A 16,427-nucleotide genomic window follows, 5' to 3' on the forward strand; every position below is an offset into this window, starting at 1 on the left:
TGAGCAAATTACTGGGAGTTTATCTGAACTTGTATTGTTTATGACTGCATCTGTTTTGACCACATTTGAAAATGAGGTTAAAATCTTCCTCCTTCAGCAGAGATGTTGCTGTTAGTGAAAACTTTACATTTTCACTCAGTTGTATCTCAAATTATTGTGCTTTAGTCTAACTTAGATTTATTGACTGTAACGCTCCAATATATTTGTTGACATCCTCCACGAACATGTTCATCTGCTTGTGGTGGGTGGCCGTGCTTTTAAGTTGAATGCTAGCAAATGAATATGTAAGTGATACAATTTCCAGCCGATCGATATGTAAACTGGGTCGAATACAAACGAAAACCTTCGCTCGAATCTCCCTTATTGTACGCGTCGTAGATCCATGGTCTTAGTGCGATCTCTGTGTGTGTGAGGGACTTCCTGCAGTATCTCAGGCAATCAGGCCAAAAGTGACCAGCTTCTGTTATCAAAGGTCTCTTTTCTGGATGTCGTTCATCACATCGTCATAAAACAATGAGACCGAGGCTAGTTCCAGTAGATAAAACCCAAACAACTGTAAAAGGATTTTGGGGATCTTTTTAGGTCACATTCTTTAATAAAAACCCATAATGTAGCTATGACAAAGCTAGTTGTAGTGTCCTCGTGGAATAGCAGCAGCAGATCATGTGTTTCTCGGTATAGACGGCGTGAACTCGATACAGGGATGGTGATTATAGCGAGACAATGGCTGACGCTCTCTCATCAGTGCTGCTCAGGCTTGCAGTTCTTCAGGCGGGAGCAGGCGGCCAGGCGGTTTCCCTCCCAGTAGCCGGCGTCCTGGCCGTCGTGGCAGCGGCACTTGGTGCAGGAGTCGACCCAGACGGGCTCTCCGGCCGGGATCACGTGTGAACGTGACGCATCGGCGTAGCAGTTTGGACCTGGAGGTAGAAATACGGCAAATTATATATGACCACACACACACACACACACAGTGTTTTATGTAGATGATGTGAAGGTTTTCTAATCCACATACTGGCAACAAAACAAACCTACCCTTCCTCTTACTCCCTTCTACTCATCCCTCTCTTCTACCTCCTCTATCTCTCTCTTCTACGTACCATCCCTGCATTCTGGGCAGCACTTCCCCGGCTGGTAGATGGGGTTGACACATGGTGGAGGAGCACAGTCTGCCACCAGGCAGCGGGCGATGCCGTCACTGTCACAGGTGCACTGCTCACACTCGGATGGCTGTAATACACACACACACACACGCACACACACACACGCACACACACACACACACACACACACACACACACACACACAAAATTGAGTCACAAATTAAACTGAAACACTTTGTGAAATTACCCCCAGCCAACGTTGATTCTGCCTCTTACCACTCCAACAGGGGGCGCCATTGACCTCCATGTATCTGCTGGAAGCTCATTACATCCCACTACGTGTGGCTTTACACATTCACAGCATATTTATGATTGTGCCATAAAGTCACAATATGAAATTCGCACTAGTTTGTGGTGTTATATAATTTCGGTTTTCATATAATGGTTTAAATCAATGTGGCTACAACTGACCATGTTTAAAATCTTCAACTTTAGTTTTTTTTATATATATAAATATAAAATACCTTTTCGAGTATATTAACATACTTTCAGAAAAGATACAAATTTCAGCCTCATTTCAAAACACGAGAAAGGGGCATTTTTGACTTTTTCACAATTTTTCTAGATCACTTATGCATAACACAGCTCGAAAAATAAGATCAACTTCCCTGAACCCTTATTGAAATACTCAGGCCCTGTTTACAAAACAATGTCTTCAAGTGAAAATCGGAAAACTTTTGCTATGTTTTGAGTGTCAGTTTACACGACAACAGTACTTGAAGCCACCGACAATGCGACTTTTCAAAAATGCTCTGACTCTGTCTCCATGGAAACAATTTCTTTTGGAAAACGCTCCATCATGTAATGGCGGAAAATGCAATTTTTCTGAAATGCAGCACTACTGTGTCAAACACATGGCTTGAGCGTCAAAAACGGCCTAATCTGGCCCACAGGATGACTTTCTCAAGTGTAAAAATCACAAAGAACGAAGTAGATAAATTTTTTTCAAATAAAAGTATACCTTCTACTAATTTATCAACCAGAGATTTGGTTATTTTAGCCATTTTGTTTGTTGAGAATCACCAGCACAATACAGTGAGGATGAAAATGTAAAAACATACATGAAGGCTGCACAGTGCCAAAAACAGACATGATATTTCACTAGGTAGCTTTTTGTTTTTTTTTTGTCTTTTATCAAAAGGTGCCAATAAAAATGGCACAATGCTGAAATTTCACTATTTTCCTTCCTAGATTTCAACTTATTCAGGCTTTGCAAAAACAACAACAAAGGATTGAATAATAACCAAGGAAAATATTTACCAACAATTTGAAAATACATGTTAATAGGTTGTCATTTTACTGATTCAGAACCCTAAAGACAGAATGTAAGTGCATGTGGCCACAAGTGAGACAAATGAGTTTAATTAATGTATTGAAACAACACAGACATCTCTGGGATGGCATCAAGTATGCTATATCTACACATTCAGTTGATTTCATATGAAACTTATTTGAACAAGAAATGTGACTTTCTTTCTCCAAAACTGCACGCAGGAGCCAGAGAGTCCACTTTTGCTGAATTTGCCAGCTTCATCAGACAAAATTTAAGTGACTTGGTGGTTTTTGCTTTGGACAAATTTCATTAAGTGTCAATATGTTCCAGTGCAGTGGTGTGAAGCGCCTGCAGTCTAGGCAAATCCATCCTGAAGATGACATAGAAAAGTATGAACATTTTAAAGCAAACCTAACTTCAAGTATTTAATATGAGTAACTGCATCAGGGTGAATTTGTTAAAAAAAAACACAAAAAAAACATGCATGCTGCAAAAATCATGTGCCTGAAAGGCATAAGACTTTTTCCAACTTCAGTCTAAAGAGAAACACTGTTTCGGAGAGCATGTCACATGTTTTTGTAGATTTAAGGGGACAATAAAAGACTAATCTAAGTCATTTGTTGCCATTTTAGAAAATCTAAAGAGCAGAAAATATTGTTTTTGTTGGTCGTTTGTTTTTTGTTGGTATTTGCATTAAAAAATAGGATTGTGTTTTTAAACATATTTTGAAAAGACAATGACTCAATGACTCAACTGTATAAGTATTTGTACTGTTGTCAGTAAAACAAACTGAATACTTTTGGTTTTGTAGTTGTTTAGATTCTTGTGCTTACATTCCACCCACTGGGGCTGCATGTCTGTTGGCCCTGCCCAGGATTGTTTTCATCTCAGTCCTTACCTGGAAGTTCTGGCCCAGCTCATACACCACCCCCCGGTACTCGCAGCCGATCTTCTCGCACCTGGGGCAGCAGTCGGTGGGGTAGTGGCTGACATGGATGCACGCCGCCGGCAGAGAGGTGCACTCTGTGCGGGCGCACGAGGAGCCCTCCGCGGTGCACTCGCACTGGGTGCAGTGATCGGAGTCCAGAAAGTACCACTCCCCGACGTAGTAGATGCTCCCGTTGGCCTCGCAGGTGCTGCTGTCATTCTGCCCGGCCACCGAGAAGCCCAAACCGGCCTGCGCGCACAGCAGAAGTGCCCAAACGGCCGTGCGCACTGCGCGCTCCGAGGGAAGCTGTGCCATCGCACTGATGATGTGCTCACAAGTTCAGAGTAGTAAATCGTGTTCGGTGAGTCCAGGTGAGGATTTTGAGAGGCAGATGAGCAGAAGTTACGCGAGTGTTGTTACATTGTCACCGCAACGCAGGGACAAAGTGTTTCCAAAGCGCTCGGCGCGCGCTGCGCACTCAGACAGGAAGCGAGTCGGGTTCGGGGGCAGAAAAAGGGTAAATCTGCGGTGTTCACTGCTTTCCACAAACTCAATCGTCGGTCCTCCCTCCCTGGTGGTATGCCGAGTTCTGCGTGACTGCCAAAGAAAATCCCCCCTCTCTTGCTGGAGCGCGTGCGGTGAGAGAGCAGCCCAAACAGAACTTTAATCAAGATTGCATTGAAAAGGACAGGAGATCATCAGTCACCATATAAAAAAAGCTAAGAAGATATTCTGACTTTTCTTTTATTTAATTACTTTGATTAATTTCAGAATTCCAACAATTAAAAGATTAATCTAAAGTAGAATAAACTTACCAATATGATTGAGAAAAAATATTACAGCTATGATAATAGATGTATCATTCTGCGGAGAAAAAAATATTTATGTGGGATATAATGGGAATTGTTTTTAATCTACATTTTTTTAATCTCCTTCAAAAAGAACCTTTTATTTGAGTGTGTGTCGTCTTGTGTTTGAGCTACAAAAAAACCCTGATATATTTGTTTTCTTTGGATGATCTTTCCTTAAATCATCCCAACTTTTGAGGAGTAAAACAAAACTCCGGTCTGTCGCGTTCTCGTCAAATATCGCGAGATCCCGTCCCTTAGTAAAGGGAAGGCGTCCCTGGATACCACAGCCTCTTCGAATCCAAACAAAACTCAGGGAAACATTTCGTCTTCCTGCCGCAAAACTGAACGCGTTTCATCACAGAATCTTCATGTAGCAGTTCGACAGATGTATTACTCAAGGACCAGCATCTAATATATGCTTTGTGAATTTGTTTAATGTACAAAATGTTGACTTTAAGTCCCGGGAGTGATCTTCTCTGGTCGTTGTTTGTACCTCTGTAACTTTATCAGTGACTATGTTAGAAGTGTCTGGGATGAAAACCTGATAAAAGCATCAGATACAGGTAAGTGAAGAAGGACAAGCTTGTGTTTGATCCCCCTGGCACTAAACAAGTGTAACCTAATTTGTCAAAAATGAAATGTATTACCTTCACCATTGAGTCTGTCAATGTGAGTGACTAAAATCTGAGCTGACAAGAAGCACCTGTTAAATATCGTACCAACTGTTTGTGAACTGTGCAAACATGTTGATATATTTATTTTGTTGGCCTGTTATATCAAATTAAATGTCAATTTCAGGTGGATTCTTTTTTTTTTTTTTTTAAATCTAAAGATGCCATTCTGAACGTATTTGCTTGAGTAACTAATATTACTTTTGGACATGAACAATTTGTGTTTCTGTTCCCTCAGCTTGTGACTTCTATGGCTGGTCCTGATGGGAACTGACCCAGGTCGGTCCCTGTGGATCCTGCTCGCCGAACACGCTCAGGTGGCTGCGATGCCAAGGATCCGTGCGGCCCTGGGCCGCTCCCTCATCGACACATACACAGAGGTGTACGCTGAGGTGAGAGCAACTTCACTGGATTCACTGCCTGAAGTCTTGGGTCAGTGTGGAGGCGCCTCCTTCTCAAATCATCCATCAAATGGTTCTTTTTTTTTTTACCTTCCATGTTGTTTCACACACTTACAATTTTATACAACCTCAGGCATATCACACGTCAGCATAATCTTTCTGACAGAGATCCATTCTTTGAAATTTAAATCTTCCACATCATGCATTTTTATCTGAATATGTTGCTGTTTAATGTCCCAAAATGCTCTTGTGGATGTTTTGTATGTGAATTTAATGTGCGGATTATCTCTTTTCGAGATCCCTCTCGGTGAAATATGCTTTCAAGATGTTCTCTGAAATGGGATTCATGTTATTTAAAAATTTCCACAGATGAAAAAACAAAAACAAAACAAGGAAAGGCAATTTTATTTTTAGATCACCATTCAGACACCAGGCAATTCAGTGCTTTACAAAGAAATACATTAAAGCATGCAACTAAGAATCTTAATCTCAAGCGATTGAGAGTATGAAATCCTTTAAAACCTCTCACATTCTCTCTCACACACACACTCATCCTTTTCACCGGATCAGCTTTACTCTGCGCTTTTTCCATATTGGTACTTGGCATCCCAAATCGCCCACAAATATTACGCCCTCTCATCAGAGAACCCCACAAGTCACGCTCCTCCGTGACAAGTAAATGTTTTTAAAGTATTTGTTGATTGCAGTGTAAATATGTGGATGTTTTGATATCCAATACACTGTAGTTCACTGTTATTCTCTCATAGTGCAATATGTTTTAAATGAGGAACTGAAATCTGTGTTTTGAAATGTGGATCCATGATTACTTTATAAGGATATGTATATTTTTAAATGTCACGTTTTGTTTCAAAGTGTAAGTTAATTTAGTTTCAGCCTGCTAGTGTAGATCGCACACAGTTTTTGCTGTCGTTGTAAGCCTTTTGGAATATTTGGTTTATAGTAGATGTCAACAAGAACACCACAACATCCGCAAGCAGTTCCTTTTTGGTAGAGCGACTCAAAAACTTGCACTGCAAAACAATCTTGGCTTTAAACGGCTTTAAACAACCCGGTGAAAGTAGTTTCGCATACATTCATTAATCACAATTCCCAGACTCTAATAAAATGTGGGTTAACTGGCAGCGTGCCGCAGGAACGTCCCAATGTGAGCCAGGCAGACATCAATATTTACTCAAGGCCAGCTGAACTCTTAGCCCCGGGGCCTCTTGCGTTAAGAGCGAGCAGCTCTGGCAGAACGATCTCGGAGGAGATGCAGCTCACCAAGCTCCGGCCCCATTTACTCGACGTTGAAGAAAAGTTTGTTATTTACACAGGAACACTCTGAAAACGATGTCCGTTTACACGCATGTCGATGTAGTTAGTGTGCCAGGCCAGGAGTTGGCGCTGTTGGTTGTTTTAATAATGAAACCACACACGCATCCACTCAGAGAACAATGCACTGTGGATGTTAACAATCGAGAGTCTAAGACAGTCGGATGGACAGATGATGAATTGGATGCTATTAGGGGTGAATTTCAGCTACAAAACTACCAATATTGGCTATAAAACTAAAATCTCAACCAGGAGTCATACGTGTTATTGTCCACCTACTCATGAATGCGCAGAAGAACTATTCTTGACCTTGGTGTGCCTGGGCCGTAGCAGCGTTTCCGCCATCTACACAAGCGACAGCATTTTCAAAAAGTTGGGCAGACTGAGTTGGAGCATTTTTGAAGCTGTTTTCAGGAAGTTGCGTTTTCAGTGACTCCGATCACCGTTGTCATGTAAACAGGGCCTAAGTGGTTCAATGTGGGATCACCTCCGACCCTCTGTGACCCTGAGTTGGAGAAAACAGCATGGAGACTGGATGAAGAAGTGGGATGCACAGAAACCACAGATAAAATTAACTCGCGTTAATTTCCGTTCGTTCAGTCCTGTAATAGCACTCCCTTCCAGAAGGTGGTGTGTCGAGTCACACGGTCATTCTCACAGCTAGTCTGTTCTCAAAACCCATTTTAGACGGACGTCCAGACAAAGATCCAGCCAGGCTCATAAAGAATAATTCCCATGTCATATAGAGACGCAGTCTGACCTGCTCTCATACACACACATACTGTACATAAAGAGAAAGAGGCCCAGGAAGTCAGGAGGTCGGTATAACAGGCTTTAACAGGCTAATCCCCAACTGTTGATAAGACTGTTAGTGACACGTAGGTGTGTGTGTGTGTGTGTGTGTGTGTGTGTGTGTGTGTGTGTGTGTGTGTGTGTGTGTGTGTGTGTGTGTGTGTGTGTGTGTGTGTGTGTGTGTGTGTGTGTGTGTGTGTGTGTGTGTGTGTGTTTTCACGACTGTGATATTTCTTCACCAGTCGATCCAAAATGCCCCCAGACGGAAAGAACGGCTTCAGCTGAGAGCTCTGAGCAATTTCTAACAAAAACAAAGCACAGCGCACCTCATTCAACTCCAGCGCTCATGCACGCAGGCTTTCCTTCACTTATTACATTTACTGTAGAAGAGATAACTTCCTCTCTTCTATTCTTCTGCTGCCCTTGTCGGGATATCTCCACATCTTTTCCTTTTCTTCTATAATGAATTCCATTGCTCCGCGAGCCACTGTGGAAAGTAATAGTACATCTGTAGGCAGCGCCTCCATTCCTCAGCGCTGCCATTCCTCCCACCATCAAAGTCCTCATTGTCTCAGGCGGTGAGATCAGAAGAAATATTACACGTTCTTTTCAAGTCCCCCCAACATGGCCAATCACTCTGTCCAACCTCTTAAACTCTCACTTGTTCCTTTGAAGCGGATTAAGAAAGGGCTTTGCAGTTAAATGTGAAACCCACCTTAAATAATTCACCCCAAGAGCTCCTTTTAAATTCATACCATTCTTCAAAACCCTAAGTTAGTGTGCTATTTAGATGGACTTGTCAGAGAAATTATGGCTGAGGACAATCACAGACATGATTGGAGCTGAGCTGTAGCTTTTTTTTGATAGAATGTGTTAAATGCCTTCTTGTGACATACATTTTTGGGTTCTATTCACAAATTAGGGTTTTGTACAAAGTATTAGCATTGTATCTATACCAAGGGCTACAAGCATAAGGCCTGAAGGCCAAAACCTGCCTGCCAGAGGCTTCAATCTGGCCAAACCTCCAAGACAACTTTAAAAATTTCAAAGCAAATAGCCTTTTCTTAACGGATTTCTTAAGAGTAGCAGATACAGCACACCGCTGACACCAGGGCTGAGATATTGGTGATGCTGCTATGAGAGCGAGCTGGCTCGTTGCTATCAAACTAGCCCCCTTATGTCAGGGAGCATTTGTAAAAAAAACGTGCGTATTGCAACAGCTATAGGAGGAATTGTTTGGGACATTTCACTGTGTTTTGCACAAGAACATTTCTTTAAAATTAGTTTTATGTTGTGATTGTAGTTTTTTTTCTGTAGTAATTGTTTAGTTTTGCAAAAATATAGACATTTGCATCATGTATACTCTGCGTCACAACAACAACAAAACTTTCAAGGTTAAATTTAAAGGTTATTATGGCACTATTTTGCCAGTCTGGCCAACTCATGATGAATTTGGGCTGCATGTTTACATGAGAACAGTGTTCAGAGGCCCTGAAAATTCAACTTTTTGAAAACGCTTGGGCTCCGTCTTCATCCAGATTGACAAAAACAAAAAGTTCATGAACCACTGCTACTGTGCTTGCATCCCACAGCCATAGTAAATAGTTCTTCTGAACATAGAGGAATAATAACAACAATGGTTGTCTCGAGAGTGTCGTGACTCCCAGTCCATATTCTCCTGGGACTCGGTAGTTTTATAATTCCGATTTGCCCAGAATACTCATCCAATTTTGATGTCAATCCAATTCAAATGTCCTGCAAACAACAGCGCCAACTCAAGGCCTCGGCATGCCAACTACATTGTTTTCAGCATTTCTGCCGTTTCAGTAGAAAAAGATATTATTTTAAAAATGATGTGTAAATGCAAACTTTTTCTGAAACTTTGTCGCGTAAACAGGGGCCTGATATAAAAACCCATGAGAACTGACTCACTTCACCATCTTGCGGCACAAAGAGTTGTTGAATTTTTAATCCTCATTACCAACGTCTTCCCAATGATAGTGTGACTATTGCTCTGTTACATCCTGGCAGATATTCAAGTTTCTTGAATAAATATTACATATATACAGTATAATGCGTGGAATTTGCTCGCTATGCCACACGGTAGTTTAAAAATATTCTGGGGCGACTGGTTAGTTATTGAATCCAGTAACATAAACATTTTTAATCCTAACGACCAGGAGGAGGCCAGTGTGAGTGAGTGGAAACAGCTTGTGGAGCTGTGTGTATGTGTGTGTGTGTGTGTGTGTGTGTGTGTGTGTGTGTGTGTGTGTGTGTACAAGTACCTCTTGAAATGATGGCGTCGGTGAGTGTGCACGGACATGCAAAAACCATGAGTGGCGTGTTTACTATTCCCCAGTGTACTCTTTTGAAGTGAAGTCCTTGACTGAAGCGTGTCAGAAAGGAGAGTAAAGCAACGTGTGTGGAAGGTGTTAATGAGATCCAGACTTTGCTGAGACCTGAGTACTCGCACTCTTCCCCAGAGAGTGAAAAACGGCATAATAGTCACCCACAGCTGTTCGTCTCAAAACCAAAGTAACCGACGTGGCCCTAACTCTGAGCGTGTTGTCGTGTGAGAGCATGTCAAATGTTGTGGACTTTCCAGATTTATCTTCCCTCACATCCTCTTATTCTGAAGAGGCCGTGTCAGGTGTTCACCGCAGTAAAAAGACAGGAAAACATACTTTCAAGTCTGTAAAAAAAAAAAACACCTTCAGAAAGCAGGTGTATGACATCTGGATTTGTTCTCAGGCAGAGATGTGGCACAGGATCTGGTGTGAAGGTAAGCAGAGTGGAATGTATGGCAGCGGGGCAGGGACCCCTCGCCCACGTGGTCGGAGCTCCCTTCTCCCTGACCCTCCCGTGGAGAAAGAGCTGCTGAGAGCCGAGGTCAAGATGTTACTGGAGGACCTCAAAGAGAGCGCCAGCAGGGATGGGAGGTAGGTGCAACACATCAACCGTTACGACCACCTGCCTACTATATTGTGATGCTCTACTGGTTCAGCGGCAGGATCTTCTCTGTTTTGGATCACTGCAGATTGTGTACTGTCCAATTCTCTCAAATTGTAACACTGTCGATTTTCTGCTTCTGACACATCCATTTTTAGTACATGTTCACTTACTGCGTGTTACTTCACCTGTCAGTGGCCAGAATGTTAAGGCTTGAAGAAAAGAGCAAATAGGGGATCCTCTCTGGAATTGTAACAGATTAATCTTCTTTTACATATTTATTGCTGTTAAACACTATTATAGCGCTGTTTTTCTACTCCGGCACACTCAAAATGAAACTAGGTTGTCTGTGGCCCCATGAACTAAAATGTGTTCAACACCCGGGTCTAAACAGCTAAAACTGCAAATGAGACTAAAGAGGATTTATAAAAGCCAACATTTTCTAAAAGATAGATAAAAACATTAAAATGTATAATTCAATAAGCTTGAATTCCTATATATCTTCAAATGGCAAAAATGACAAAAACAACTACAGCTATTGCGGTTAAAATGGTTGAAACAATCATTCATATTATTATGAAAACTTAAAAGATCAAATTTAAACGTTATTATGGTGGCATTTCACCCATCTGACCCTCTCAAGAGGATGTTGGGCTGTATGTGACCCCTGAACTAAAATGTGTTTTACACCCCTGGTCTATAGAGACCAGAGACAAGATAATAAGTGAAGACCACAGTCTCACGCTCTCGACGTCATTCCTGAACAAAAAGCACCATAAAATGTCTCAATGCCTTCATACATCAGCTCAGAAAGAAAGCCCGGGGACAAAAAGATGGGCTTTAAGGATATCGCAAATTGTTTTTGGTAGTTGTGCAACAATGGCAGAGTTATGAGAAAAAGAGGACATGAATTCCAATCAGACAGGAAACAAAAAAATGAGTTTGAAAGTTTTCGCTCGCAACTTAAGATACGTCTGAACTTGTGGCGAGTTTGTTGACGAATGCAGTGGCGTTAAAGTAGCTTGATTTATCTCCACCTCTTTGCCTCAGACTCCACTACTCTTTTTAATATGTCATTTGGGAGTTATATTCTCCTCAAGTGATGGCAGTAAAACTGTGCTTCCTGTTTTCTGTGTTTCTACTGCTAATCTTACCGCGACGGTCAGAGAAAAGCTGCTAGCCATTTGGCAACGCTTATTAAAATTGTGCGGAGACTGTCGCAAAGATCTGTTGGTTGGATGATGTTGTTAGCAGTGCTGCCTCACATTTTCACACTGAAACATAACGCATTTTTACTGAGTGTGTGAGAGAACGAGAGAGTGTATAATAAGTGAGGGGCTATCCTCAATGCTGTGAGCAGGAATGCTGCCCGGTGACTCCTCCCCTCCAGTTTTGTTGAGGCCTTTTTAAGCAAAAGCCCGACATAAGATGGATTGTTCTCTGTTTTTGTGACTCACCGTTTATTGCCCGCTAATTTGTCAACTGCCCCTTTATTGTGATTTTCTTTTTGTCCGTGTCTTGTTTGGCGTTGTTAAGAACTAAGCAGGTCTCCATTGCTTCCCTCTATTCCTCGATTATTAGGGTGAAATGCTTATCGGTTGCGTTGCACGATTTCCAAGAGATTTTTGGACATTTCACTGTATGTTGCACGTGAAAGTATCACTAAAATTGGCTTTATGTTGCGATTGTTCTCGTTTTCTTAAAATGTATACTCTGCGGCACAACAAAGACTAAACTTTAAAGTTCAAAATTAAAGGTTATTATGGCACTATTTCACCGGTCCGGCCAATGCGAGATGATGTTGGGCTGCATGTGGCTCATGAATACTAGTTAGCTTAGCATGGACTGAACCTGTCACAAACAGTTGCATCTTGCAGTGTTTTGTGAAAAGAAGTTAAAAATAAAAAATAAAAAGTGCAGTAAGTGCAGTAAAACACACGCTGCTAGTTTTGGCAGCCCACCTGACAGAAAGAAATCGCACAGAGGTTTTTTTCTTATTCCAACATGGCAGGTGGGTCCAGTGTTTAAGCTGACAGTCCCTGTGTTTCTTAAGGCTTGAGGTGTGATATACGTAACAGCAAGGATCCCTATTAAAGTGCCAAAAAGCACGACATGGGCTGAAGTATCGCTCACTCGAAGTGACTTCTCCCGCTCGGATGCAAACGGAGTTAAAGGAGAAAGGAAGGGGGGTAAAAAAAAAATTGAAAATATCCCATTCAGAAGGAGAAGTGTAGCCTATTGTTTAGCAGTCTAGTGGGAACGGGGCCAGAGGAGTATTGGTGCCAGCAAAAAAATCGCCTTTTCTCTTTGAAGTTGGCTCCAGAGTCGTTGTTGACCTTGATGCGTGGCGCCGTGCGTGTGCGTGTGCAAGCATTTCGGGCCTTTGATCATTCAATTAGGCTAAATCCCAAGTGTGCATCAGCCAAGTGGCTTTTAGGAGTGAACCCAGCGCACGTCTCTGAAATAATCATTCAAATTAATATTACTCCAAAGCCCCTTTTTCAATTCACTTCCATTTAATATGCTTTATTGGCATGGAAATTGAGAAAAATATTGCCAAAGCATCACGATAAAGACCAGAATTTATTTTTCTTTCTCGCTCTCCCTTTTAAAAGTCACAGTTTGTTTGTGTCTCTGTGTGCGTGTGAGGGGGGTTTTTTCAGCAAGGAACAATCTGCAGGTGTTTCCAATCAGTTCTAGCCACAATGCCGATCATTTTACGAGTGTGTGGATGGGCGTTTTACCTTGTAAAAGTCAATTGATTTTTATTGTTGGCCTCCTTTGTCAAAGGTCCATTTGACCTCCCATGCAAGTCAAGTTGTGACACTTTACACATGCATTTTATCCTTTTAAACCGCTGCCTGCAGGTCATGTGATGAAATGTGATGTTTTGGGTTGGGTTTTTTTTTTTGCCATTTTGCATTAAATGTTGTGCACATTTCTAGTCCAACATTTGAGAGCATGGTCAGCAGATACATAGTATTTTACGTGTTGTGATCAGAAAGAGACAGCAATGATTTGACCGATATGCAAACAAAATACAGCTACATAAGACATAAACACTTTAGGCCCTGTTTACAGGATAACGCTTCAAGTGAAAATGTTGTTTTGGGCAGAGACTTAAAAGACAAGTCAATGTCAAACATTGGTACCAAAATCCAAAGCGAAGATCAGGCTTTGTGTCTGTTCTTGTTCTTACAGAGACGATCAGGAGCTGCTGTCTCGGTTCAAACAAAAGACGGTAAATTATGCCCTCGCTCACCGTGACAGCTGTTATAGCAACTGCGCCAACCCTCCTGATGCTGCTAATGAAAGCAGGTGAGTAACACAATATCACTTATCTGTAAAATATTGTTTCATCTCTTTCTGCCGCTTTCATCTCACTCCCCTCAGGCTGAGCTCCCCCTGTCCGGTCCCATCCAGTGCTGAAGATAAGATTGTCGCCCTGAGAGACAAGCTGAGTGTTACAGAGATAGATCAAGTGGTTGAGCAGCTCAGGTAAGATGCATGTCAGGGCGGTGGATTTTTTTTTTTTTTTTTTCCAGCCTGAGATTCCCCTCACTATCCCTTTTCTGGTTTAAAGAACTTAAAAATACATTTAAATAAGTCATCTGTCAAAATCAGTTTAAGGAGATGAACAGTGAGTAAACAGATGGTTAAATACATTTGAATAAATATCTTTGATAACACTTGAATGGACACTCAGTCGAGTGCATACCCTCACCAACGCCACATTTGTTCACAGAATGGAGTTAGCATAAACTACACACAGACACGGTGAAAAATGAAACTTTTTGAAAATCTCCGACTCGGTCTCCATGGAAATGGGGAAAAACACAACTTTTTTGAAAGGCTGCTGCAGTGCATGCACACCACGGCCATAGTAAATATTTCTTCCACACAAGTCGATGGACAATAACGTTTGCCTCCAGAGTGTCATGACTCCCAGTCCAGATTCTCTCAGAACTTCATAGTTTCATAGTTGACAGTCACCGTAAAAACAATCCAGCTTCATCATCTATGCACACAAATGTTTGTGTACTCAATTTTAGGATATTGTTTTCTGTGCGCATTCCGGCCATTTGCATGTAAACAGACATCATATTCAACAGTTCCCAAGTAAAAGTTTCTACAGATTGTAGAATTTTACATATGTGTCATGATAATTTCACACCCGTGGTGTGATTTTGGTCCTTTTAGTATATGAGTAACCAGTGCATATCAACAGGCTTCTTTTGAGGAATACCTAAGTATTATTGTATTCTAACCAGCTGGAAGACATTATGCAGTAACTTCAGCGTGACATTCATTTAATTGTCTCTGAGTTACCTTCGGTACCGCCGAACCTTCTCTCCTTTTCATTTCCCCCTGAGTTTCCCCTCCGCCCTCCCTTTGGCCTCTGTCGCTGCCCTGCCTCCTTCGCGCCCCATCCCTTCTTTCCCCCCTCCATCAGTCCTCCTGTTTGAGGCTCACGGGGCGACACAGGCACTGGAGTTACCTTGGCAGAGCACCTCCCCTCTCCCACTCTTATTGGTAGACCAGAACAAAACCTCCATTGTCAGAAAATGGATCCCAGACCGGACCAGAGCCGGAGAGGATTCTTTTCTTCCTTCTTCTTTTTTTTCAATGGAAAGGCATGAATAAAATCTACTATGGTTATGTAAAAGGAGAAGGAGTACATGTGCAGAGGAGGGGGAGGAAAAAGAAAAATAGGACAGTGTTTCCTCTGTACCTTATGAAAACTTGAGAGGATCGGCTCAGAGCTGGACACACACTCTTATCTGTCTGGCTGGGTTCAGCCGTTAAGCTGTTTGGTTCTCTTCTGTGGACCTGGCCAACATTTTCACACGCGTCTGTCTGTTTATCTCACCTGTTCTGCATTTTCATTGCTGATGTGATCTGAATTAGGCAGTGAATGTTGAAAATTTATATAGATAGAAATTATGTAAAGCCTCTGTATTGCCTCCGATTCTGACTGCTCTCAATCGATTGATCTAGGTGTGTCTTCACAGAAGAATCCAAAGCGTTGATCAGATTGATAAACTGTATTAAGGTAAGTTGACAGAATCTTTACCTGTGATTCACATATTTCCATATATTTTGAATGTGCTGACTCTGCATACCCCCCCCCCCCCCAAAAAAAAAATACTTCCCATTCGAATCCTCTAGGTAGATTTAGACAAACAAATACACCCTCTCTAGTCTGAACCTTTTTTTCCATCCGTCTGGCCAAGAGCTGTTGTAGAGCTGAGCAGGCTCTCCTTTCAATCACTTAAAACACACACATATACGCTTATGTCTGCAACCTGGCTGCACTGTCTGGCGTTGTGAAATGCAAAGTGGGATTTTCCAAAAGTAGGACTATTCTGCAGCCCAGATGTTGGAAACGATCTCTCTGCACGCTCTGTTTGAGTGTCTGGATTGATGGCTTCTTTTATATGAAAATGAGAAAAGTTGGGAAATATGAGCATCTGAGTGGCTCTCAAATAGATTATTTATCGGGTGCAGCTTGAGGTCACAATGCCGGCATTCTTGCTGCAAATATCAATATAATCTGAGGAAATATATAATATTTTGAACTGACGACATTTGAATCAACTTTTGAAATGCTTTAAAAATCATGTAAAGGCTGTTTTTTGTTGTTGTTTTTATTTTACTGTATTACCAAATCCTTAAAAAAAATCATCCCCCCTGGACTTTCTCACCTTCAAAGTTGAAACAACTAAGCTTCAGCCATAACATTGCCCTAATATTGTGTGGATACCCTTATTTTCATGTTATACACAAGTAACTGCGCTGCACTGGTTATTCTGAGAGCTTTCTATTACAACTGGGCTGAACTTTTGCAGCATTTTGAGCTGCAGAAGCTCATCAGCCTTCACACAGGCCAGCGTTCACTTCCCACTTGCATCGCTGAGCCGCAGTGATCTTTGAGGAACATTCCACCGGAGCTGCAGCTTTGGAGATGCTCGGATCTGAACGTGTGTCTATCCCAATGTTCACTTCACCAAATTCATTCAGATCCTTTCATGTGGCGACTTTTCTGCTTCGAAGACATGAACTTTGAGGA

At 41.8% G+C, this 16,427-nt stretch overlaps 1 protein-coding gene across 1 annotated transcript; it reads right to left on the reverse strand.

Moving 5' to 3' along the window:
* Nucleotides 1-575: 575 nt before the first annotated feature.
* On the reverse strand, nucleotides 576-3,872 carry LOC308135934 (von Willebrand factor C domain-containing protein 2-like). Its single transcript, XM_080504098.1, has 3 exons — nucleotides 3,332-3,872; nucleotides 1,098-1,227; nucleotides 576-917 (listed from the first exon to the last, which is right to left on the reverse strand). Exons 1-3 carry the CDS (start codon nucleotides 3,674-3,676, stop codon nucleotides 742-744), a joined length of 651 nt encoding a protein of 216 aa, XP_080360224.1. The 5' UTR covers nucleotides 3,677-3,872; the 3' UTR covers nucleotides 576-741.
* Nucleotides 3,873-16,427: the final 12,555 nt, after the last annotated feature.

This window comes from Blennius ocellaris (genome assembly GCF_963422515.1).
Source record: "Blennius ocellaris genome assembly, chromosome: 10".
NCBI lineage: Eukaryota > Metazoa > Chordata > Actinopteri > Blenniiformes > Blenniidae > Blennius > Blennius ocellaris.